Source organism: Fragaria vesca, linkage group LG6, assembly GCF_000184155.1.
Source record: "Fragaria vesca subsp. vesca linkage group LG6, FraVesHawaii_1.0, whole genome shotgun sequence".
NCBI lineage: Eukaryota > Viridiplantae > Streptophyta > Magnoliopsida > Rosales > Rosaceae > Fragaria > Fragaria vesca.
The window spans coordinates 4797846-4824962 of record NC_020496.1 but is presented as its reverse complement, the minus strand read 5'-3'; the positions used below and the strand labels follow the sequence as shown (position 1 = coordinate 4824962).

At 37.7% G+C, this 27117-nt stretch overlaps 4 protein-coding genes, 1 non-coding gene and 1 pseudogene across 6 annotated transcripts; all 6 read right to left on the bottom strand.

Annotated features, from left to right (window-relative positions):
• Positions 1–1819: 1819 nt before the first annotated feature.
• LOC101312941 (putative protease Do-like 14-like) lies at positions 1820–5094 on the bottom strand. Its single transcript, XM_004302354.1, has 10 exons — positions 5051–5094; positions 4858–4945; positions 4282–4371; positions 3896–4185; positions 3596–3807; positions 3245–3332; positions 2971–3113; positions 2743–2863; positions 2246–2338; positions 1820–1939 (listed from the first exon to the last, which is right to left on the bottom strand). Exons 1-10 carry the CDS (start codon positions 5063–5065, stop codon positions 1820–1822), a joined length of 1260 nt encoding a protein of 419 aa, XP_004302402.1. The 5' UTR covers positions 5066–5094.
• Positions 5095–5520: 426 nt separating this feature from the next.
• LOC101312648 (putative protease Do-like 14-like) lies at positions 5521–8995 on the bottom strand. Its single transcript, XM_004302353.1, has 11 exons — positions 8893–8995; positions 8713–8809; positions 8424–8498; positions 8142–8330; positions 7901–8028; positions 7473–7684; positions 7077–7158; positions 6809–6951; positions 6605–6725; positions 6337–6429; positions 5521–5896 (listed from the first exon to the last, which is right to left on the bottom strand). Exons 1-11 carry the CDS (start codon positions 8905–8907, stop codon positions 5780–5782), a joined length of 1272 nt encoding a protein of 423 aa, XP_004302401.1. The 5' UTR covers positions 8908–8995; the 3' UTR covers positions 5521–5779.
• Positions 8996–9139: 144 nt separating this feature from the next.
• Positions 9140–9837, bottom strand: LOC101312360 (probable histone H2A.5-like). The gene is made up of 2 exons (XM_004302352.1): positions 9585–9837; positions 9140–9496 (listed from the first exon to the last, which is right to left on the bottom strand). Exons 1-2 carry the CDS (start codon positions 9786–9788, stop codon positions 9254–9256), a joined length of 447 nt encoding a protein of 148 aa, XP_004302400.1. The 5' UTR covers positions 9789–9837; the 3' UTR covers positions 9140–9253.
• A 3220-nt stretch (positions 9838–13057) lies between these two features.
• On the bottom strand, positions 13058–13128 carry TRNAG-CCC. Its single transcript has one exon. It is a non-coding gene; the product is annotated as a tRNA-Gly (tRNA).
• A 227-nt stretch (positions 13129–13355) lies between these two features.
• Positions 13356–18892, bottom strand: LOC101312067 (ATP-dependent DNA helicase Q-like SIM-like). Its single transcript, XM_004302351.1, has 15 exons — positions 18340–18892; positions 18032–18251; positions 17832–17942; positions 17269–17458; positions 16746–17082; positions 16439–16671; positions 16001–16057; positions 15453–15533; positions 15249–15312; positions 14934–15033; positions 14688–14771; positions 14307–14394; positions 14034–14141; positions 13828–13920; positions 13356–13727 (listed from the first exon to the last, which is right to left on the bottom strand). Exons 1-15 carry the CDS (start codon positions 18890–18892, stop codon positions 13365–13367), a joined length of 2682 nt encoding a protein of 893 aa, XP_004302399.1. The 3' UTR covers positions 13356–13364.
• Positions 18893–22840: 3948 nt separating this feature from the next.
• On the bottom strand, positions 22841–26939 carry LOC101313823 (annotated as a pseudogene). Its single transcript, XR_185094.1, has 13 exons — positions 26674–26939; positions 26380–26598; positions 26201–26330; positions 25916–26104; positions 25391–25725; positions 25274–25316; positions 25046–25116; positions 24726–24834; positions 24497–24574; positions 23998–24138; positions 23595–23647; positions 23389–23481; positions 22841–23295 (listed from the first exon to the last, which is right to left on the bottom strand). The product of XR_185094.1 is annotated as an ATP-dependent DNA helicase Q-like SIM-like (transcript).
• Positions 26940–27117: the final 178 nt, after the last annotated feature.

Below are 27117 nucleotides of genomic sequence, written 5' to 3'. Positions count from 1 at the left end.
TCACAGCCCCGGCCTCTGTTCCAACCAATTAAGTTATCACCACCATTCATCACCCACCACCATTTTTTTCTTTTTTGACATACATATCGGCACAGCTTGACAGATAAGTCGATACCGTTGAAGCTTGACAACATCAGTGGCTTGCCGGACTGGTTTATCAGTTCGGTGATGGACATAGCAGAGAGCTACAGTGGGAAGGGTGCTCTAAGTTAACACACATTCTTGTGGAATATGAGAGGGTAGATTACATGCACTGAAGCATCTCTCTTTATATGGTCCCTGTGATGTTATGTGTTCTGCATAACCTACTAATATGACCACAGAAAAGAAGGTGCAAATGTTTAGAAATGTTCAGTAATTGACCATCTGACCCAGAAGTTTATGTCTCCAAGTGTGGAATATTACATGAAGCAGAAAGAATCAAACTGCCATCAAGACCATTCACAAGGCAGACTTGGAGGTTCTATTCTCTGCAAAAATCTTGGTTCTAAAAGCTGTACAGAATGGTAGCCTTCTTAACCTCGTGGTAATTCCATACCCTAGAAAGCATAAATCAATAAATAAATAAGAGAGCCTATTCGGCGCACCCGTCATCTCCACCGTTAATTTTTTTTTTTTTTTTTTTTTGGCGGGTCAAAATGGACGGTGGATACACCCGGGTGCGCGGCGCACCCGGGTGCGCTGTATAATTTTCAAATAAATAAATAAAACAACAAAAAGTACAGTTGCAGATTGATAGTGGATTAATCGTAATCAAAGTGTATTCCTTGATTATATCATTAACAATGTCCGAAAAGGAATCTAATCGATTTATTTTGCATATAGTTGGACCATATATCATAACATTCAGCTACCCTCATGTATATACCCTTATCTAATCATCTGTACAATTTTAAGTGACTAGTATCTACCCAATTGTATGTGCCAATGAAGACTGCACATAATCTATTTTCTATTTTCTAGATGAGATCTTAGTTTATAATCTATTTTCTATTAGATTGTAGGCCGAAATGTAAATGAGGATACAACTCTCATACGAATCATATAATCTTGTTTGTCCTCTGTGCGTATGGTAACGGATTGATTTGTATTGTACCCTCTACTTGAATACTATTGACAAAATTGTCTTGAGTTCAAAAAAAATGAAGACTGCGAACAACTTTCATCTTTCATTTCTGTGTTACTTGAAACTTAGACTATCTGCTTAAATGGTTAGTTTTGTTGGAAGAAAATGGAAATGTTAGTTTAGTTATTATTGTTACTTTTGTGTTGCTTGGTCCGATTTCTATTATTGGCTTTCGCTAGTTAATGTGTGGAGAGAACAAGTTGAACAATTCCCCCATTTAAGTGAAGAAGTGCACATTTCATGAGGATTTTAGAAGCTCTATGGACTATGGAAGAGGTTACAAAACCCCTTATTTCAAGCTAGCTACTTCAAAACCACCCAGTGCACAAGCTCGAACTGGTTGTTCGGCAAATGAACAAGCTGCTGTTGTAGGATAATGCTATCAGCCCTGGTCAGATATGTCGTAAAATGCATTAACAAACACTGCAATACCACTTGGTACAGTAATATACTCAATGTAGTTCCACAATTTTGTACTACAATTAATCAAACTCATTCTCTTTCAATTAAATAGATCATTCAAATTCACTCTAAGACATCCAGTTTTATAAACGAGTCATTAAGTAGCCTTAGTACAACTACTACTACTTCTGATACTTGAAGTACACCAGCAGTGCAGTAGTGGTTACAACTTGCAGCAGCTGCCTTACAAACACAGTGCCTAGACATACCACCCCTAATACCTTCATTCATTCACATATCCGGATCAGATGACTCCTCTGGGATCACAGTCAGTATCACCTGCTCATCGTTCACTCTTTTCACAACAACTTTTAAGGGTTCTCCCACTCTGTCTCCGACTATTTCAATGATCTGCAACAAGTTCAACAATCACAAGAATCACCAAAAATGTGCAGTAAGAAATGATTACCAGTTTTTAACAGAACAAGGAGAAGCTTTACATCCTCAACAACATGATTAATTTGTCAACTTAAAAATAAAACATCAGTACATATAACAACTACTTTTGATATCGGTATCCTTTAGCTTTATAATTTTACTGTCTTCACATGGAGTTGGGTAAAGTCTGGACATTGACGAACCTTGAGATTACAAACTTCATATAACAATCATCCAAAAAATCAAAAAAGTTAATGATGTTACTAAGGTGTTCAATACCTCTTTAACGGTTTTAACAGTCCTTCCATCAAATTTGGAGACAACATCACCAGGACGGAACCCAGCACGCTCACCAGGTGACCTAGGAGTTACCTGGTTAACAATTGGGCAAATAACATAACTTTGAATAAGTCTTAAGTTCTTAATAATAGCTCAAGTGGCAAAAGCTTGTGAACTTCGAATTGCAAACAGCAAAAATAGTATTCAAAAGGAATCACTAGGCCTGGCTTTTTGGTCTCAACCTAAACCTCCTCGTTTCCACACTAGCTGGTACATTCAAATACCCCATTCAGAAAGCCGGCACTAGTAATTGTTATTCCAAAAGTCATGAAATACACAATTGAGGTGCTTACCCGGCTAGACTAGGAAACCACTTCAAATCATTTGCAAATAGAAATTGACAAAGGAGACCTATACGTATATGAGTATTTCCCCCAAAATACAACCATCAGGATAAATCACTATATGAATGTAGTAAAAGCGCGCATAGTGCTTACCATAGGCACAAGGATTCCTTTCTTTACATTTGGAAATGCAGAACCTCTTTCCTCAAGCTGAGAGATTATCATATCATTAAGCTCAATCATTTTAACTCCAAGCCAAGGCCGGACAACCCTCCTGCAAAACATGACTAACTAGTTTCACATCTGTTTAAGTTATCAAAGAGGTGGATGACTTTCAAGTTTCAACTAATTAGCTTCCAGCTGAGATACAAAGTAACATACCCATTTTTCTTAAACTGATCCATAACTTTAGTGACTGAGTCAATTGGTACGGCAAAATTCAAACCATCAGCAGCTCGTATCATCCTAACATTAATAGCAATAACTTCTCCGTCCATATTTACTAAGGGCCCTCCTGAATTTCCCTGCACCATTCATGTAAAGAGACCTGATTTGTTGTACCATCATCATACAGGAGCCAAGTCATAGACACATTTCAGACAAATACTTCAACAACAAGCATCATAACACATTACAGAGAGAGGGAGAGAGATACCGGGTTGATTGAGCAATCTGTCTGTATATACTCTTTATACTCTCTCCACCCATCTTGTCTCATTTCGCTGTTTTTACGAGCAGCACAACTGGATTCAATAGAGAAGACAATAACAGAAGGCTAGTTAAGTTTACATCATCAACTTCAGAGCCAAAAATAGTTTGCTTACTCTAGCGCAATCATTTACATGTCATTCATTTATGTGTTCTTTTTAGAAGTTAGAACCATAAAGATGCATCGACATGATATATGAATAAAATTTAAGGCTATCTGCTTTGTGTCTCTCCTATGTAACACTAGGATTCTACGGGTTACAATGTCTATAGTACTCACAAGTCACAATTGATCTACCTTACAATACCAGCTGTGACAGTATGTTTAAATGAAAGTGGAGATCCAACAGCTATGACACACTCCCCTGGTTGGACTTTACTTGAGCAACCAAGTTCTGCTGATGGCAATGGGGTGTCAGAATCGACTTTGATAATAGCAATGTCCGAATGCACATCCAAATTCACCACAGTACCCTCAAGTCTCCGGCCATCTTGCAAGGTTATATAAACCTGTACAAATCGATCATACTTCAAAAACCAAATACTAAGTCTAACCTTTCAGCCATCAAATTAAACAAAAACTAGTATGGAATCCAACCTTGCACTCATACGAATCTACAAGTGTTCCTAATCCTAAATCAACAAAAGCATGAGCGCATGTCAAGACAATCCCGTCCTTATCTATGATTGTTCCAGCGCAATGACCCCTACTAGGAGCATGAATATGAACCACAGCAGGGCCAACCTTAGCAAATGCAGTGGCATAAGTACGCTCCGGCCTCTCCCCGGCTATAGTGACACCAGAAGCATCTTCTTTCTTTGTGTCCAGTTGAGACACCGATCCATCCTCCACCAAAACATCACTAAAACAATACATTGGAAGCATTCCTACAAATTCAATTCACACCATATATGAAAAGAAGAAACAACACAATGTAGTTTTTAAAAAATGAACTCAGAAAAGAAAGAAGGGACTCGACTAACCAAAGGGGCATTGATCCCATTGCTTTGGTTTCCATGGAAGCAGCAATGATTCCCTTATTGTTGTAGGAATCGATCCCACTACAGTCCATTCTAAAATTTAACCCATAAGTTTTATAAGATTACTAAACACAAAGTCACATACATGATAAAACCAATCAAACCAACAGCAACTTAAGATAAGGGTTCGATAACAGACTTATCATAGACTTTAGTTTCTACTGGTTTCTAATGTATTTAGCTCTTTATCCCTACTTGTACAACAAGATAATTACCAACAACATTGATGTAAATCGTGTAACTAATTATCAGTATACAAAGCATAGCTCAGCCACTGTTTATGTGTGTTTGACATTCCCAAAAGTCTTCTATCAAACTCTAAAATCTTTAATACACACACTCAAATGAGTCAAATCCGATCAAAGATTTGATATTTTTTCTTCTTATTTTTCATTTAAGTTAGAAACAATAAGGATATGTTGCTTCTTTTACTTTTAACTTCCAAGAACAAAAGGTGGACCCAAAAAGAAAAACACAGCAAAAACCATTGGAAAAAAAGCCAGACACTTAAGAGCTCACTGGATCTTCCGGTGCTGGTGGCGTACAACATAGCCGACCCGGCGGCAGCCACGGCCAGAATGCGGTCCTTTGTTGAAAGCAGCTTCCTCTGCCCAAATCAGATGAGATTATGATAGTGAGCTTATGGAACAGTAAAAGAGAAGCTTATCAGAAGAAAAAGGAAGAAATGTAGAGAGGGATTTGGAGTGAAAACCAGAGAATGGATCATGTTGGACAGAAATGGAAGTTGATGATCTGAGTGACGTTGGTTTTGTTGGGCAAACCAAACTACTCAGTGCTCTCTGCTCTTAAAACCCCGCCTTTTTTTGGTGAGGGTGTCAGAGAACGTCTACTCACTCTATTGTTGCCTTCCTATTATTGGGGTTTTTTTTTTGAGAGATATTATTGGGGTTACAAACAAAAACTAGTCAGTTTTAACTTTTAAAGTTCAACTTTTTTTTGTGGACGAGTTTAGATGGGCTTTACATACCATCGTCCCAGGACGAGTTGGCCCAAAACCATCGTCGACCGGAAATTCTGTCAAGTCTCGATTCGAAAGCTGAAATGGTAGTGCTTGTTGTGAATGGTGGGTGCTTGTTGGTGTTTGATCTCAAACCCCAAAACCCGAAAGTTGATGTACTACATTGCTAAGATGATCTAACATTTGCTTTGCATGATTTGTGTGTTTTGCAAAGTTGTCCCGCATTTGATAGACTACGGCCCTGCTAAGATTCCTATATCCACTAATGTTTCATCAGAGATTGTAGAAGTGATATTCTTCCTTTTACACTCTTTAGCTGGTTCTTCATTAAGAAATATCTGTAAAGGAATCGACTTTGTTACAATACATGAATCTATCACTAAAATCACATCCCGTGTAAGCTTTCGGCGGATGACTGTCGCCTGTCGGAGGGAGGGAGTTTTACAGTCAAAAGCTTGTCATTCACATATCTGTATGGGATTCCTCTGCTATTACTGTCAAAGTCACCACCTCATCTTTCGCCCTCTTCACGACAACCTTCAATGGTACTCCAACTCTATCTCCCATTATTTCAGTGACCTGTCACATATTCATCAATCATATAAACCTTCATAATACAGTATCACATATATACTACTAGGTAAGAGATTACTAACGGGGAAGACAGAACAGGAGAAGCTTTAGTTTCTCAGGATCCAAATCCACAACCTTATACCATCCAGTATATAACAAGTTATTTTAGTATCCTTTTGCTTTACACATTTTACTGCATCCCTTATTGTGTATTAAGCTGCTCTTGTAAGGTTAAGCAATGAGGGCTTTAGATACATGAAGTATACTTAATACACAACTACTATTAACTCCTTCAGCAAAAAACTGCTGCCATTTGCAAATATTAAGTCCTTACTGCACATTCTCCCACTAGTATTCACCCAAAGAAGTTCACGACTTGTTTTATTAATAATATGACCCAAGTTCATGGCTTTGATTATAGAATAAGGGTTCAGAAGTTCCAATACCTCTATGATGCTTGCAACAGGCTTTCCATCAAATTCGACAACAACATCACCAGGACGAAACCCAGCACGCTCAGCAGGTGACCCAGGAGTTACCTAGATGAACAATAATCAGCAGTTACAACACAAAGTATTCATGGCTTGAATACGGAACAACCTAACACGCATTAGGTCATTCAACCGAGTTCGAGTTCAAGCACGAATTCAATCCTAGGTACTTTTCCTCTCGTAATTTAATAAACAACAATGAAGAAACAACTAGAATACATACCATAGGTACGAGAATCCCTCTTTTTATACTTGGGAATGAACTATCTCTTTCTTTGAGCTGAGAAATTATCATATCGTTTAGGTCAATCATCTTCAGTCCAAGCCAAGGCCGAACAACCCTCCTGCCAAACATGTCACCCAAATAATTAAAGAGGTGTATATGACCTAATGCCAGTTACTCTTATACCACTGAAACAAGACGTACCCATTTTTCTTAAAGTGCTCCATTATTTTGGCAATTGAGTCAATCGGTACAGCAAAACTCAATCCATCAGCAGCAAGTACTTTCATGATATTAACACCAATAACTTCTCCATCCATATTTACTAGAGGTCCCCCAGAATTCCCCTGCACCACTCATGTAGATAAATCCAATACTATAAGCACACATAGAAGAACAAGTTTGGACAGACATCCTCCTCAATTCACAACTTTAAATAAGGAAACACATGCAGAGAGGGAGAGAGATATACCGGGTTAATAGCGCAATCGGTCTGTAAGTACTCCCTCCGCAGTCCACCAAGCCCCAAATCACTACTTTTGCGGTCGACACAACTATATTTAAAGGAAAGAGAAAATGTCAAAAGGATTCGTTAAATTTTTCCCTTATTAGGACACAATACTAATTGGCATAACACAGTCCCGCAACAGTCATTTTTACCCCATGCCGGCTTGCTCTACAGTCTACAGCAACCATTCACAAAATGTGAATTCGTAGATGATGAACATGATACAATACAAAGTCAAGGAAATTAAAGCTTCCTTTAGACAAATTTAGCATGCATTTGTACATGTACTAGGACATTTATTGTATAACGGGTAAAAGCAAATGAAGTCTATATCACTCACTATTGGAGTATTGGTCTTACCTTACAATACCAGATGTGACAGTATTCTGAAGCGAAAGTGGACAACCAACTGCTATCACCCAATCCCCAGGTTGGAGTCTACTTGAGGTGCCCAATTTCGCTGATGGAAGGGGAGTTTTAGAATTGATCTTTACTATAGCAACATCAGACTGGAGATCCGCATTCACCACAGTACCCTCAAATGTCCGACCATCTTGCAAAGTTACACCAACCTGAAACAAGTACGCTGACTTATCAACTGTGGAAGACTAATAACAGATTAATAACGATTACGATCTATTACCAAATAACTAATTTTAGAAACATATTAACAGCATACTCAATAATGTACTAATACAGTTTGTATGTAATTAAACCTGTTTTCCAATATATATGAGGAACGCTAGGACCATCTATGCATTCAATTGAAACTGCAAATGGAGTCTGACCTTCCCCTTTGATGAAGCTCTCAGCCCATGAAAATCAACCACAGCATGCGCACACGTTAGGATCGTGCCATCCTCATCAATTATAGTTCCAGAGCCTATACCCTTCCCAACACCAACACCATACATACCTACAACAATCAAAGTCGACAAGCCAATACTACTATTAATTTCCAAATAACACCACTACATCAAAATAATACTGCCAAAACTTCAAAAAGAACAATGAAAATGTAGACATTACCCTGTTGAAGAGATATATTGACAACAGCAGGGCCGACTTTTGCAGCGGCCTTTGCAATTGTATCTTTGCCCAAACACCCACTACAGCATGGCTTTGGGCTCTCTCCCGCCACAGAGAAACCAGACACATCCTTCCCTATGTCCGGAGAAGGAGCCGAACCATTTGTAACAGAAAACAATGGAACAACTCCTACAATTCAAACAAACACATAAACAAAAGGAATAAACAACATCAAGTACAATGTACAATGTAATGAGGCAGAGAACGTAACGAGGGACAAACCGAATGGCCAGTTTTGCCTTGGCAGCAACAGCGATTCACGCCATGGTGCAGGAATCGACACCGAGAATGAAGAATCTACAATTTCAGTACACAATAAACGGGTTATTAATTGAACCCCAGTCTATTCATGGTGCCCAAATCACAATCCAAATCTCTTAGTTCATTTCTTATCATTGGGTTACAAACTAAGCAGCAACAAAACCAAAAGTTTGATTATTTTCTTTGGTTCCCGGCAATCAACTAATCAAAAATCATAATGAAATTTCAGGTCAAAAAGAAGAGCTCTCACTGAAACTCTCGTTCCCTTTGGCATATAACAAAGCCGAACCAACGGCAGCAATGGCCAGAATCCGATTTCGGTTCCGGTTTGCAATCAAAACATTCCTCTGAATATCACAAATATATACAAATCAAACCACATCCCATATATTCCAACCAAAAAAGCGAACCCAATTTGAGCAAACCATACCAGAAAATGACTCATGAGGTAGAGCTCAAACACAAGCTTCTGGATCTTGGTCCTCAAAGTTACTCAAAAACCCAGCTAAACCCTTTTGCTTCTAGATGTGAATGATCTCTCAAGCTCTAGAACCTCCCTTCTCATTTTCTCAATTATGGGCTTGTTTAGTTTATTTGATTTTAATCAGCCCAGAGCCCAATAGGCCCAACAGCGTTTACTGAGATTCAAGATCTAATATGAATTGAGAACCCAGATATACCAAACACAACTTTTTCCATTTATGAAACAAACTGACTACACCATTTCACTGAACATAAACCAAATTTAAACCTACATACTACTATCATTCTATAAATCTAAACGACGTCGTTTAAGCGGCGGCCTTCTTTGGCGATTTGGGTGACTTGGTCGCCTTCTCCGACGCGTCGGAGTGTCCGGTCTTCTTCGGAAGCAAAACCGGGTTGATATTCGGAAGCACTCCTCCGCTGGCGATGGTCACTCCGGCCAAAAGCTTTCCCAACTCCTCGTCGTTCCTCACCGCCAATTGCACGTGCCTAGGGTTGATCCGAGTTTTCTTGTTGTCACGTGCCGCGTTTCCGGCGAGCTCCAGCACCTGAAATTACCAAAAAGGACAAGATCAGAACAAAATTGAAACACACAAAATCAGATTGAAAAATTGGATCTGAGATTTGATTAGTTACCTCAGCGGCGAGATATTCGAGGACGGCGGCGAGGTAGATCGGAGCGCCGGAGCCGGTTCGCTGGGCGTAGCGGCCCTTCTTCAAGAACCGGGCGATACGGCCGACGGGGAATTGGAGGCCGGCCTTGACGGACTTGGAAACCGACTTTTTCCGGTCGCCGCCTTTGCGACCTCCGGCGCCTCTGGTGACCTTTCCGGATTCCATTTCTGAGAAAATTAGGGTTTGAATCGGAGGGAAGAGATTGAAGATTTGAGAGCGGGTGAGATTTGAATTTGAGAATTGAGGGGAAACTGGGTGGTATTTATAGAAGGTGTGCCAGGTTGGCGATCCGTGTGGTTTGGTTTGGGCCAATGGGAGTGGGTTTGAGGGAAGGGAGTGGGTGGTTGAGATTTGAGAGTGGAGTGGGGATCCGACGGCTGAGAGATAACACGCTGGCGATCCGAGGCGTTTGGTTTTGGCCTTTTGGGAAAAGATGGGTTTTGCTTTTGGAGGTTGCCACGCTGGTGATCCGTGGGCTGTGAGTTTCAGCCAATGGGAGATGACATGCATGTAAGGCCTTTTACACCGGTAATATTAGATCATCATCAAATTACCAGGGGTAAAACCTATAACTCAATTTGTCATAGTTTGAAACACACCAATCAAAAGGTATAAAGGAATTACTTCAATTAATAATGAAATAAGCATGAACTAATATTACTAGTTACAATCTCAATAAATCATCATGAAACGTTCTTTATGTTCGTGTTTGTTCATCCAGATAAAACATACATCAAAGTAAAATACAGCATAGAAAGAAAACCCTGGTCCTGTATGCATTCTACAAACCACAAAACACCGTAAACCGATATAAAAAGTGCAAAGACTTGAAAATTCGAGATATCCCTAGCCTTATTCAGAGAAACCGGATCTCAAAATTGGTTGTTATATTACCTTAACACCACCCTGCTCAAGGGCTATGAGAGAGATGGAAGAAACGCCGAAAGAGGCCGAGATCCCACCACGAGCCGTCATCGGTGAAAACATAAAACGTTATGTTTTGAAACTTTTACCCTGAACGTGAACGCCCGTGAGAACCGTTCAACGAATTTAGAGCACTCCTCAACTCGTATTCATGAAATACTCAGTCAAACTTAATTTGTTTCGATTCCTAAAAAGGTCAATTTTGCATTTGTTCTTCTCATTTACATTGTTTCGCTTTTTAACAATATTACTTTTCTATAAGCAAACCTAGAAATATCTAGCACCCGAAGATATCTATGAATGGTTATACGTATAAAGTCAAGCGTTTAAGTTTCACCGAATTGTGGATTGCCCAAAATACTCTTTTGACTAAATAATGGTTAAAGCTTATGATAAATCATTTGAACAGTTATTTGTTAAAAAGATAGGAAAATAAATACATCAAAAACAATTTGCTGATAAAACTTAATGGTCTTCCCCAGTCACACGTACATCGCACGGTTATGAGGCTACCAAAGCTACAAAATCAAAGCTGAAATGGACGATAAACGGATAAAGGTCAAGATATTATTCTAATTCCTAATCTGCTAGAGTTTCATATTTGAAATCTCGAAGGTTTTGATCCAGCAAAATATGCTTACATCGGTGTAAGTGGCAGTATTGAATATTATGGAGTAGTGCTCAGGGAATAGGGAGGAATCAAGTTTATTACGTAAGGGAAAATGAAATGCTTATTGTCTAATGAGTGCCCCCACGAGATATTTATCATTATGTAAACTACCATAATGTCTTGTTCCGTATGTAGATGACAATGTATGTGTATTTAATAACCACTTTGGCTTTAGGCTAGCACAAATTTATAGGGCTGACATTGGTAGGTATACCGACTTTATTTACCAATACCATGTACTAACCAACTTATGATTTGTAGACAAAATTTTCTACCAAAACCAACCGCCGAAGTTGGTATACCGACTTAGTTGGTACAGTTGGTAATAAGCTTCTACCAAGTTTAGATTGTGGCCCAAAAAATGAAGTGATAAATATAATTTTTTCACAAATATAATGCAATGATAGCTTTGGTCTGGTGGTATGTGGTCATATTTCCCATTAGAGCAGTTATGGTTTCGAAACATACCTCTTGTCAAAATTTAAATATTTTATATTTTAATTGTATTTATATTTATAGGATATTATAAATATAAAACAATACATATATTATATATTATACATATATTTTAATTGTCTTTACATATATTATACATTTTATAGGTTGTTTGTAAGAGGTTATAGGTTCAATTCTTGTTTCCTACATAGATATAGGTGTATTTTTGCATAATTACACATACATGGTTGATACGGTATACCGATGGTATGAAAATTTCAATATCAAGTACCAACCATGTTACCAAGACTGGTACGGTATACCGTATTAAGTAAGTCGGTTACTAAGTCTTTGGTATACCAACTAGGTTGGTACGATTGATACTTGGTTGGTTGGTTTCGACATGCCCAGATTGCCAGCCCTACAAATTTCTAGTAACTCAATTACACACCATATTTGTTATCTTGATGATTGTTTACATCCATTGGGAGCTCCAAACAGCCAAATATTGAGCTAAAATTTCTTAACCACATTCCATTCATTATACTGTATATACCTTATGGATCTTAAATTTTGTACATATACGTATTAAAACTGAGGATTCCATTACATATATGACATTTGCTTCAGTATTCCTTACAAAGTCATTAGTCATTACACAACAACGAATTGCCTTGATTCATCGGCAGTGTAACTTCACATTTAGCAATTAAAGTGACCATACGTACTCTATCTCAAATAATACAACAAGAATTGTTCCTTGTTGACATGGAAGTATGTGAAGCCTATAAATTAAGTAGCAGATCACCTGGGAAAGAGGTAATGATCTTCAACTGCATCCTCCTCAACTGAGTAGCAAAGTCCAAGGCCTCATTCGAGGCGGCTCGAGCACCCGCCAAGGCCTCCTCGAGCTCCTTGTTCGTCAAGTAAAACGAGCACATTTGACTCAGCATACGGTCATGCCTCTCTTGAAACTTGGCCGCCCTTTCTTCAGCATGCTCCAACGCTTCGGTGATGATCCTTAGTTTCTCCGTTGTGACTTGTTGCCTGTGCCACTTCTTCACATTCGGCACGAAGAGGACGAGTGACGTAGAGAAGCCGATGGCGGCGAAAACCACACGGCCAAAATCCATGGAGTTGTTCATGAATTCCTGTTTAGTTTGGTGGAGATGAGATATAAAATGAGAACAAGATGCTTCCTTTGATGGATGAAGGTTCAATTCTTTTGGATCACTCATGGGGGTTTGCCATATTAACTAATAAAAGGATATTCTTTGCGTTTCTCTTTTGTTTCGTAAACTCCCTCTCAAATCCTATAACCAAACCTCTTACGTCAAAGTGTGTGCAAAACATGGTGGTGAAGCCAAAATGATATATAATATGAAAAAGAAACGTGAAAAAATATTGCGCATCCAGGGAATCGAACCCTGGTCAGTACCGTGGGAGGGTACTATGATACCACTACACCAGATGCGCTTGATGCTTTGTAATGCAGAGAAAAATTATAAGACTATGGAAATTACAAAACATTAACGCTGCCTAAAACTATTGATTAAGCAGCTAATTTGATAGACACATTGGGACCAAATAACCATAAGATGGGAAACTTTGATATGAATAATTGCTGTATTGAATCATATGATCCACTACAATGTAATTTGTCAAAGGCTACTATATATTCTACATGCTAATTGCAAACATTTTTAATCATTCTATGACCTTGGTCTGATACTTTGTTTGGAGAGTTTAGCCTCTATTCTACCTCTAACAGTTCTAACACTTTGACTACTAGCACTTGACTTTCTCGTTCGTTGCTTTCGTGATTTTCGTTTTCCTCTTTTACCAAAGGAGCTTTGTGGGCTTCTGTTGTGTTGAAAACTCTCCAACCGCTGACATCGAATCTCAGGATCAGCCCAGCCTTTTCCCCACTCTGAGAAAGTAGAGAAAGATTTGGGCATGCTTGCCGAGAGCAGCATATCTGCTTCAGGGTGAACATAGAAACTTTTCTCCTTTTCGGATAGTAGAAACTCCAGGCCAAGTTCTGTTAGCTTGGGGAACTTCAATTGAACATGTGTCTGCAGAGAAGGTCACAGTTTACAGTTTGTGTCAAGAGTGTCCAAGTACTTGAGCAGAAGCATAACATAATATTTTTCCGGAGAAGAAAGGAGTGTATACCTTATCATCTTCCTCTCTGACAAACCCTTTACCTTCCATAATCCGGAGAAGACCTTGCCACCAAAGCAGCTGAGTTGCCATAAACTGCTGAGACTGCAGATTGTAGTCATTTGCAATTAAATGAAGATCACAACACAATGTTTTAGAATTTCAATTGCATCTTATTTAGCATCTTAAGATTTTCACACACACAAAGAGAGAAGTACCTGCTCTCTTATTTTACTGACAATCATTCTGAGATTGAGTCTCCCCGTATAGCTCTCACGTCTAATATCATTACTGATGATATCATTATTCTTGTATCTGCCCTGTCTCTGAAACCAAATTCCCGTGTAAATAAGGATATAATCCGTTAATAGATGCTGAAGCATGAATAAAATAAAATGTTTTAAGTCCGCCCATCACCACAATCTTTACATGCCAGCAATAATTAATGTGTAGACCTTGCACCCAAAAACTTTCAAATTCAGCATACTTACATCATGAGCAGCAATAACTTGCAATAAGACATCTGCCTCCTTCCTGAAATTCTGCATTTCTGGAGGTCCGGTAACACAGACATCACACCTACATTAAAGGAAGAGTTTAATGAGCATAAAAGATTCAGCCATGTTTACTTGCAAGATGACACAAAACATATCAGTGTGATTATGAGAATCTTTATTGTGTGTGTGTTTAACAAGCACAAAAAGATTAAACTAATTTGATGTCTACTTTAGAAGGACTACAAAACATTCTGTTTTGCAATTGATTGCTTAACATTTAAAGATAACAGATTAAGCATTAATATAGTTCCTAGTCCAAAAGTCTTTACTAAAGACTGCTAAATACAACCTCAAAAGAGAAGAAAGAATACATACAAGAGACACTTGTCATGACTGAAATCCTCCCCAAAGTACTCCACAAGCTTTTTAGCCCGACAGCACGAGGAAGCCATTCCATACCTGCAATTAAACAACGAAAAATAGATCAAACAAATGTTTTTATTTGATGCGTGTATGCATGCAACTGTGTGAAGTTATTATACTGGAAGAAACCAATCAGATCTCTAATCATATCTTAAGAGTGGATACATATAAAAAGCAAGATGTATGGAACATTGATACCTGAAACAATCAGACAACATTCTATATGCTTGCTTTGTCTGCTCTTCGCTTCTTCGACTCGGCAAAAGTGATGGTGCTCTTGTTAGATTTGCAAATAAAACTGCTCAAGTAAAGAAGACAGGTCTTTGTTATGTTGGAAATCCATTAGAGATGTGGAGACCGAAAAAGGGAAAAAGTGTTGGTGCTCTACCATCAACTTAGAAATAAGAAAAGGTAGCTCAGAAACAATACTTGCCACACACAAGGGAAAAAGTTGTTAAAGACCTCAATTGAGCCTAGCTCACAATTGTATTCTGAAGAGATAAGTGAACTTACTGCAGTCAGCTAACTTTCCATCCCTTCCTGCTCGACCTGCTTCTTGATAATATGCTTCCAAACTCTGGACCAATTTGAATGTTATATGAAGCTCAGAGAAATGATGACATAATACAAGGGAAATAATCAATAGCTGTAACTAAAGAAAGAATTATGATACACTAACTTTGAAGCAAAGTAAGACTAGGAATAAGAACAAAAAACCTGTGGCCAACCATAATGAATGATTCTTCGGACATTTAACTTGTCAATTCCCATTCCAAAAGCAATTGTTGCCACGACAACCTACAGGTGAGGGGTACTCACATCGTTATCAAATATACTGTCTGATCTGTTTATCGGATAAAAGGAATGAATATATAAAACAGCTTGCCTTAATGGATTCATAAAAAATTTCAGTCTCCATGCAAAAGTAAATTACAAATTTCCTAATACTACCAACAGGTTCACTTCAATAATCTGATTTTAAGATCCGTAAAGACTAATATATTCTCAAAACAAGGAACACGGAGGAGTGCAAAATTACAAAAGGCAACATTAAAAAGCTATATCAAATGTAGCAGGTACATGCCTCACAAAGTTAAATGCCCTAAGATGAAGTCTAATATTATATACGCAACAAAATCTGCATAGTTTTCAAAGGTGATACACAAGCACAAAAGAAAGAAAGAAAAATACACACACACACACAAGCACAGAACAATATCAAGTTCAGCATTTCCAGTATCTTCCATAAGCCTAAGAATCCATACCTCTATTGTATTTTCATGAAACATCTTGTGAACCTGCCTTAAACGTGATTTTGGCAACTGCAGAAAAATTAAACCCACATATGAGTTGTTTGAAAAAACAAGAGCTTGAGTTTCAATGCAGCATGGAGACCTCTTTAAGTTAGCAAGTCAATGACTGGAGGTCAAGATTAAATAGCAGAATAGACTTTTTAAAAGAATCCATGAACAGCATTCATCTACAAGTGTATGAAAATTAGTCTTATTTCAATGTGGCCAAACCCCACATCATATAAACTGCACTGAATTTTCACCCATATAACAAATTCTAGTGGCCTAGAATGTTTGGTAGTAGCGAGAACAGAATTCTTAAGGAGCTCATAAATTGGTTTAGCTGGCAGAAAGATTAAGAGAAACCTACACTAGACTATATGAAAAAAAAACACAATCTGCATGGCATACCCCTGCATGATAGGCAGCAGCCTTCAATCCACACCTACAAAGATAAGTTGCAATTTTCAACGTTTGTTTTCTTGTAGGAACATATATGATAGTTGATCCTTTCTCTAGAGGCTGCTGCAGAAATCTCAGTCTTTCTTCCGGTTGATTTGGTAATTCAAGTACATCAGATGTAGTTTCTTTTCTAGTATTCATGTCCTCACAAAGAGGTAGTCCACAGAATTCACCACAGCTAACTGCAAGTATGGAAATGATCAGTGCAATGCACAACAGTCAATCAGTCATAAATATGTCAAAATGATGAACTTACCATCCCAATCATCCACACTCTGAAAGACATCAACTTCATTCTCCAAGTAGTCAACTGACAGTTCCCTTCCCTTTGAAGCACTTGAACCATTTTCCTGGAGTGCATTTGCTTCATCAAACCTGTCATAATTACCATCCTCAATATTGTCCAACTCATTCTCTGAATTGCAATCAGCCTCTGACACACTACTGTTAGATGAGCTGTCCAGCACTTCATTTACTTCTTCTGAGGTGATCAATTGTTTCTTTTCACCTTTTCCTCTCTTGTCCATATACATGTCTATCAGGTCAAGGAAATCATTCTCATATGATGATGTTGATGTTTTACTATGCTGTACCTGTAGGAATTATATAATGGAGGAAGCAAAGTGAGATTGAATTCTTTGGGAACTTGTGAATTTAAACATGCAGAACCAAACCCAATTTTGCAGATAAATTTATGTAAAGAACCTAAAACAATACCCATGAACACCCAAAAAAAAGTGGAACAAGACTGAAACATGTGATAAAAGCAACAAACTTACCCTGAATCTTAGATTTGGCCGGAAAAATGAAGTAAGCACAACTTTTGTTTCCTTTGACATGGACAATGAATTAAGAATGTCTTCACGAACCTGAATTGTTGCAGTAGCAGTCAATGCCATCAGTGGTATATCGAAGTCTAAGAATTTTAAATTGCTAGCACTGAAGTTCTTTCGCAACTCAGACAATCTCCTGAAACATTTGAAAGTTCATATGTCAAGCAATCATAATAACTTTAGTGACCTATCTAAAGAAGTAGAGTGGTTCCTCAATGGAGTGCATGTCTACTTTAAAAACACAGCAAGGACAAAATAGAGGCAGTTAACTAGATGTGAATAATGATACAATTGTGATTAAAAACAACGGAGGAGATACTTAATTTATCATTGGTTTATTGAGCCAAAACTGACAGCACTTCTGTGCCATGGGATTCACAATGGTTGATTAAGCTCATAAGTGAGCACAATAGTAGAGTCATCTATACCTCATCCCCAAATGCATCCACAATAGAGTAGTGATACGTGCATACATAGATAATACAGCTGCAAACAGCTATCTGACAAACCTGTAGTCAGGCCGAAAATCATGGCCCCACTTCGAAACACAATGGACTTCATCAATTGCAAAAAGAGCAATCCCACGGATTTCTACCAAATTCTGGAGTGGTTTTATCAGCCTGCAGCATGGTAGATTGCAATTTTTAAGTCTGAGATCCTCGGAAACACATTAGTCAAACAAAACCAATGTAATCATGAAGTCCCTTACCTTAAGATTGTCTCGGGGCAAACATATATTATGTTGTACACGCCTTTCATTGCTTTATTTTCCACGGTACTGTCAGGTTGCCCAGATCCAAGGAAGCAAGCAGAAACCCCATGTTTTGCCAGCCTTAAGCACTGATCGTGCATCAAGCTTATTAATGGTGAAATCACAACAACTACCTTCCCAGTCAACAATGCTGGAATCTGGAAACACAGAGATTTACCTGCTCAAAAGTAAATATCAATAAAACATAGCCACCTATGTGCTAGAATATCAATAAACATATACAGAATTGTGGAAGAAGATTATACCAGATCCTGTTGCCGCAAGAACAAGTGTATCTTTGTGAGCCAACCAAGCAGCTAACACCTCCTTCTGGAAAGGTTTTAATGAAAAAAAACCAAAATGCTTTTGCAAGAGACTCTCAGCTTTCTTCTCCCAATCTGAACCAATGTCCAGGCAACCAACCGAAGGCAATTCTGATAAAACCTCCACACATTGGTCTACAGAACCATGTACACTTTCTGACCCGAAAACTGGTACATCAGGTACCACATCAGTCTTCCTCCGCTTAGGTGCACTTGAGGATTGGAAATGATCCAGTATGCTAGACTGCCGAATCTGTCCCAACGGTTTCGAGGAGGGCAAAGCTCTTTTCCCAGGAGCCTTTGCCTTGCTAGTGGAACTACTAGATGCTCTCTGATTGCTTCTACAACAACCATTCAGTATAAACTCCAATGCAACATCAAAAGACGGCCCAACTTCTTTCACAGCTTCTACTACACTGGAATTCTCGAATCCCATTTCAAGCAGCTTTGCAATGACTTCATCGCCTGATACGCCATTGCCATTCATATTATGCATAATTTCTCCCTAGGCCAAAATTCAGGAACATCCAAAGTCAAAATGCAGCAACATGAATATATGAAATCACCACTCCAAATCCAATAAAGCTTTGAACTTTACTCAACCCAACTTTCTTTACCTAAGAATCTCCCTTTAATTACTTAACACAGTTAAAGAAATGAAAGAAAAAAAAAATTCCCAATTCAATTTCTTGATAAGAACATCAAATTTAGCCAAGCAATACTGTGTTTTACCAAAACCCAATATTGGTGAGAAACTGGGTTCACTGCCTGAAGATGATTTCTTTATCAATTTCTTATTACCTTCGTTTTCAACGCAAATATACCCGTGAAAGCTAGCAGCGGTAAGAATTAGTTCAGCGATTGCAATAGGAAATTCAATTGAGCAAAACGAAATTGAAGAAATAAGAATGAGATTGAAAATGCAAAAGGGTAAAAGAGAAAATACATACTTGAGCTCTTCAGAGCCGAGAAGAAGAAGACGTCTGTATCTCTGAGAACTCGAACCCGCCAAACACAAGAACTGGGGAATTTTAAAGGCTGTGGCCTGTGGGTAATCATACTTCCTTCTTTTAGCGCACGGCATGTCGTGCAGCAACAACTGGGTTGAGTCACGTGCTTTCCTCACGTGTTTATTCAGAGTAATATTTTTAAAAAAATTTAATATCCGTCCCCAAACCCTTGTGACACAGTCAAAATGATACTCATACTTATAAAACTACTAATGTGGTACCCAAACTTCATTTTCACTACCGACGAAAGGCCGGAGGCCATTTTTCCGGAAAATAAAGTTTGGGTACCACATTGGTAGTTTTGTAAGTGTGGGTATCACTTTGATCGTGCCACAAGAGTTTGGGAACTGGTGCTACCAAAATTTCTTTTTTTTCTTTCGATTTCAATGTTTATTCAGAGTATGAAACTTGTAAAATCGACGAGAAGTTTGTCGAGGGTAAGTTCATTAGGTGCACACAATTAGAAGAGTAACGTGTTGGTTAATTTCTTTTAATTGATTATATCTTCATAAGATTCCAATGGAAATAACTTTATACACGAGAAAGTATTATGGGGTTGATGCGGATCAACAACTTTAGTAAATCATCCACACAATTCATTCAGTTTCATAGATCAAGATAAAGATCAATTAGTAAAGAGAAATCTTGAATCAAGTAACCCGACCAACATGTCAATTCATCATTATAGTCACTTTCTTCCGCATCCGTCTCATAATTGCAATCATTCTACACATGTCAATCACTCATAACATGTCTATAATCACGAATTCAGATATCTTTAACTTGTGACAAAGAATAGAGTGAAACTTTGAAAAATGAAGAAGAAGAATGAGACAAATTGCTTAGTGGTGGAGCATTCAACTAAAGCACATCATGTTCCGTTAGGGGAATCTCAACAGATTTTAATGAGTAAAATCGGTATATGGTATTCTAAAAAACTATTATTTAAATAAACTAAATGTATTGATATAATGATCATTTCACGCGGCTTCTGTAACTAACACTAAAAAGTTAATAATGAGAAGGTTAGAAGAAGGTTCAGCTTTCTTAAAAAAAAGAAGGGCTCAACACTTAAAGTACTTTTTTTTTAATATAACTAAAGTACATCATTAATTGTTCTCCATATTGTAACTACTTATATCCAAAGATTAAAATCTCTGCGATATATCCCCCGATATCTCCTTTTTTCGAATGATCGATGTATCTAGAGGGGTCAATATTTTATCTTCCACAGTATCTCCGATATTTCTCCGATATCGTCAATATCTCTGATATTTACGATATATCCCGGATATAATAAAAAAATATATGTAAAAAAAATTGGAGTGATATCCGGAAGAAAAGTAATTCCCTCGAGGTATATCTCAATGAAGAGTGAGGGTCTCGAGTGATATATGAGATATAAGTAATTCCCTCGAGGTATATCTCAATGAAGAGTGAGGGTCTCGAGTAATATCTGAGATAGAAGTAATTCTCTCAAGATATATCCCAATGAAGAGTGGGGCTCTCGAGGAGAGCAGGATTCTCTTCGAGGGATATCTGGATGTAGATCGATCTATTACACAGTTATCAAACTTGAAGATAAGTGGAGGAATATTTGCACTTGAGAAATATAATGAGTACATTTAAGAAAGATAAGGTGCATTAGTGAGACCGTGAGATAAGATAGAGAACAAGTGGCTAAATGTGAGAGAGAGAGAGAGAGAGAGAGAGAGAGAGAGAGAGAGAGAGAGAGAGAGAGAGAGAGAGAGAGAGAGAGAGAGAGAGAGAGAGAGAGAGAGAGAGAGAGAGAGAGAGAGATGTGACTCCGGCCATAACTTAAGTGATAGATCGACAATAGATTTGCAAAACGTGTTGTCAAAAAAAAAGAAGACAAACTGAATAAATTGTTCAATTATAGAGATAACAAAGAGAGAGACACATAGAGAGATGTGATAATTATAGGTCTTATCAACAACCTAGATTCTCATTCTCATTCTGGACAACACCGATATTTTAATCCTTGCTTATATTAATTATTGTGTCACTGTTACTACATATGTCACTGTCAACACACTCAATGAAAACATTTTGTTGTGGGAACACATTTTTTTCCTTCAAATTTTATTCTCTAGCCTTAGTCTATCTCATGTTTATATCATCATGCATAATCATAGGAACATACATCAGTTATTATTCATCATCAGTAGATCATTCTGATTTATTCTAAGTACTTTTCTAATATTTGTAAGTTTTATTACACACGTGTATGAGAGTACACTTGTAAGAATAATGATCAAACTTTATATATGCTGTGTCATTTGCCATTCTGAGCTATGGATGCAAATATGAATCAAGTCTTTTGAATTTTTATCTTTCATTGCTCTCATTTTTGTTGTTGCATTTCATCTCCATTATTTCAATTTTGGTCTTATCATTTGGTATCGAGCCATGATCCTGCGCGGGTTACAAATTTAAAACCCATCCCTTCCCATACCCAACTCTATCATTCCTCCTCTTCCGATTACATCATCCACATCCCATGCTTAAACCCACCACCACTTCCGCCCCTCTCACCACCACTTTAAAGCTCTTAGGTCATCTCCAGTAGAGAGGGGCTATATTGGGGTCAGAGCTAAAATTTAGCCGTTTTAAATAGTAAATCATCTCTAACAATGGATGGTTATATTTAGCCCTTTTAAATATTTTATAAATATTTTATAGTTTTTCATTATATTTTTGAAACTTATGATTTAGTTTATTATAGTAACCATTTAATTTATATAAAAAATTAATTTTTGGGGTGAAAATAATTTTTTAAGTTATTTTTTTTAAAATGAAAGGAACATGGTGTACATTAAAAAACTAATATTTTCGACATGTAATTATATGATTTGATGATAACATATTCAGATAGGTTAAAAAAAAAGTATAATTAAGTTATATAATTCTTCACTGTTGGATCTCAACGGTTATGATCTATAGACTATTGGATTTTGTTTTCAGAAAACAACATCATATGGGCTTTCTCACTATTTAAATTGCTGCATGGTTTTTATGGGTCCCAAAGAAAAGCTGTAGGGTCACTTTAAAGGCTAAATTTAGACCTCTCCACTTACCTCCACCCCTCTTGCTCTCTAGCCATTTATTATTGAAGCCCATTTTTAGAGAATTAGGGTAATAGAGTTTACTTGGCCCTCCTTACTGGAGATGGCCTTACAAGCTCAAAATGAGGACCTGCATACCTCCATTGAGTCCTTGACTCAAGCCCATATGGATTTTCCACATCACATGAGTGCCAACTTTGAAACCTTGAAGAACACAGTAAGACAGTGCCTGGTCCAACACCCAACAACCTCCTCTCCTCACTACTGTGTCTTCCACCAAGCCCCCTTACTCAACAACACCACCACCCTCAGGTCCATTTTTGGGAACCCACACAACGATTATTTTTTTGGTCAATTAAGCAGCTAATCTTTAGGATCCACTACAACGTATTTTGTCAAAAACTACTATATATTCTACTTGCTAATTGCAGACATTTTAATGATTCTATGACCTTGGTCTGATACTTTGTTTAGAGAGTTTAGCCTCTACCTCTAACAGTTCTAACACTGTGACTACTAGCACTTGCTTTTCTTGTTCGTTGCTTTCGTGATTTTTGTTTTCCTCTTTTACAAAAGGAGCTTTGTGGGCTTGTGTTGTGTCGAAAACTCTCCAACTGCTGAAGTTGAATCTCAGGATCAGCCAAGCCTTTTCCCCACTCTGAGAAAGTTGAGAAAGATTTGGGCATGCTTGCCGAGAGTAGCATATCTGCTTCAGGGTGAACATAGAAAAATCTCTCCTTTTCGGATTGCAGAAACTCCAGGCCAAGTTCTGTTAGCTTGGGGAACTTCAATTGAACATGTGTCTGCAGAGTATATTTCAGTTCACAGTTAGAGTAAACAAGGACTTGAGCAGAAGCATAAAGTAATCATTTTCCAGGGAATAAAGGAGTGTATACCTTATCATCTCCCTCTCTGATGAACCCTTTACCTTCCATAATTCGGAGAAGACCTTGCCACCAAAGCAGCTCAGTTGCCATTAACTGCTGAGACTGCAGATGGTTGTCATTTGCAATTAGATGAAGATCACAAAACTATGTTTTAGAATTTCAATTGCATCTTAAACAGCAACATAAGAATTTCCAACACACAAAGAGGGAAGTACCTGCTCTCTTATTTTACTGACAATCTTTCTGAGATTGAGTTTTCCGTATAGCTCTCACGTCTATTATCACTACACTACTCATGGCATCATCATTCTTGTATCTGCTTTGTCTCTGAAACCACATTCCCACTTCAATAAGGATATAATATGTTCATGGGTAAAACAAAAATTATAGATACACACAAGTATTAGCTATGTGAAGGTGTTGGTCACTTTCTAACATCGACATAGCAATACCGGGCCACAGTATCTTCATGTACAAAAAGTTTAATTGCAATTTATAAAGACAGTATGAGTAATAAGAAGTTAAGAACCTTTAGTATAAAACAGCTGAATAGTGAATAGATGCTGAAGCAAGAATAAAGTAAACTGTTTTGAGTCTGCCCATCATCACAACATTTACATGTCAACAATAATTAATGGGCAGACCTTTCACCAAAAAAGCTTCAAAATTCAGTATACTGAGCAGCAATAACCTGCATTAAGACATCTGCCTCCTTCCCGAAATTCTGCATTTCTGGAGGTCCGTTAACAGACATCACATCTATGTAAAGGAAAGAGATTTAATGAGCATAAAAGATTCAGCCATGTTTACTTGCAAGATGTCAGAAAAAGTTGCAGTGTGATTATCAGAATCTTTGTTGTATAAATATGTGTGTGCATCTCTCTCTCTCTCTCTCTCTCTCTCTCTATATATATATATATGTAATGGATATTTATGAAGTAAAAAAAGATTAAATGGACTTGATGGTATTATATGTTTTCTTTAGAAAGGCTACAAACCATTCCGTGCAAAACTTGATTGCTTAACATTTAAATAAGCATTGATATAGTTCCTAGTATAAAAGCCATCTTTGCTAAAAAGTTACATACAACTACAAAAGAGAAGAAATGAAACATACGAGAGACACTTGCCATAACTGAAATTCTCCCCAAAGTACTCCACAAGTTCTTTTGCCCGACAGCAGGAGAAAGTACTTGTAAGTAGACAACGGAAAATAGATCACACATATGTTTATGTTTGATGTGTGTGCATGCAACCGTGTGAAGTTATAATTCTGGGAGAAACTAATCAGATCTCTAATCATATCTTAAGAGTGGAGATATATAAAAAGCAAGGGGATGTAACATTGATACCTGAAACAATCAGACAACATTTTATACGCTTGCTTTGTCTGCTCTTCACTTCTTCGACTCGGCAAAAGTGATGGTGCTCTTGTTAGGTTTGCAAATAAAACTGCTGAAGTAAAGCAAACAGGATCTTAGTTATGTTGAAAATATATTGCGGAGACCATAAAAAGGGAAAAGGTGTTGGTGCTCCACCATAAACTTAGAAACAAGAAAAGGTAGCTCAGAAACAATACTTGCCGCACACAAGGGAAGAAGTGGTTAAAGATCCCAACTGAGCCTAGCTCACTATTGTATTCTGAAGCGATAAGTGAACTTCCTGCAGTCAGCTAATTTTCCATCCCTTCCTGCTCGACCTGCTTCTTGATGGTATTCTTCCAAACTCTCGACCAATTTGAATGTTATATGAAGCTCAGAGAAATGATGACATAATACAAGGGAAATAATCAATAGCTGTGACTAAACAAATAACTATGATACACTAACATTGAAGCAAAGTAAGATTAGGAATAAGAAAAAGAAAAAACCTGCATGGTAATGCATATCATGACCTGAAATCCCATAGTGGTAGTCCACAGAATTCACCACAGCTAACTGCCAGTATGGAAATGATCAGTGCAATGCACAACAGTCAATCAGTCATAAATATGTCAAAATGAGGAACTTACCATCCCAATCATCCACACTCTGAAAGACATCAACTTCATTCTCCAAGTAGTCAACTGACAGTTCCCTTCCCTTTGAAGCACTTGAACCATTTTCCTGGAGTGAATTTGCTTCATCATACCTGTCATAATTACCATCCTCAATACTGTCCAAATCATTCTCTAAATCGCAATCAGCCTCTGACATACTACTGTTAGATGAGCTGTCTAGCACTTCGTTTACTTCTTGTGAGGTGATCATTTGTTTCTTTACACCGTTTCCTCTCTTGCCCGTATACATGTCTCAAGTCATGGAAATCATTCTCATACGATGATGTTGATGTTCTAGCATATTGTACCTAAATGAATTATATGATGGAGGAAGCAATGAATGAAATTGAATTCTTTGTGAACTTGTGAATTTAAACATGCAGAACCAAACCCCATCCTGCAGATAGATTTATACAAAGAACCTAAAACGATACACAAGAACACCCAAAAAAAAGGAAAAAGATTGAAACATGGAATACAATTAAACAATAAACTTACCCTGAACCTTAGATTTGGCCGGAAAAATGAAGTAAACACAATTTTTGTTTCCTTTGACATGGACAATGGATTAAGAATGTCTTCACGAACCAGAATTGTGGAGTAGCAGTCAATGCCATCAGTGGCATATCAAATTTTAAGACTTTTAAATTGCTAGCACTGAAGTTCTTTCGCAACTCAGACAATCTCCTGTAACATTTGAAAATTCATATGTCAATCATATATGATAGAGTAGTGATATGTGCATACATATATAATACAGTTGTAAACAGATATCTGACAAACCTGTAGTCAGGCCGAAAATCATGGCCTCACTTTGAAACACAACAGACTTCATCAATTGCAAAAAGTGCAATCCCACGAATTTCTGCATCAGCCTGCAGCATGGTAGATTGCAATTTTTCAGTTTGAGGACCTTGAAACATCTTAGACAAACAAATCAATGTAATCATGAAGTCCCTTACCTAAGATTGTCTCAGGGCAAACGTATATTATGTCGTACATGCCTCTCATTGCATTATTTTCCACGGTACTATCAGGTTGCCCAGATCCAAGACAGCAAGCACAAACCCCATGTTTTGCCAGCTTTAAGCATTGATCGTGCATCAAGCATATCAATGGTGAAATCACAACAATCACTTTCCCAGTCAACAATGCTGGAATCTGGAAACACAGAGATTTACCTGCTCAAAAGTAAATATCAACAAAACATAGCCACCTATAATAAACATATACTTAATTAAGGAAGAAGATAATACCAGTCCTCCTCCGCTTAGGTCCACTCGAGGATTGGAAATGATCCAGTATGCTAGACTGCCGAATCTGACCCAGCGGTTTCGAGAAGCTAGTGGAACTACTCGATGCTCTCTGATTGCTTCCACAACAACCATTCAGTATAAACTCCAATGCATCATCAAAAGACGACCCAACTTCTTTTACCAGCTTCTACTACACTGGAATTCTCCAAACCCATTTCAAGCAGCTTTGCAATGACTTCATCGCCTGAGACGCTAGTCCCACTCATGGTGTGCAAAATTGCTTCCTCAAAGCCTCTCCCTTTAATTACTTAACAGAACTCTTGTTCCAAACAAAAATAAAACTTAACAGAACTAAAGAGTAAAGACATTGGAAAAAGAAAAAAGAAAAAAGAAGACATTGGAAAAAAAACATATGGCCAAATACAACCTTTATTAGATATAAAA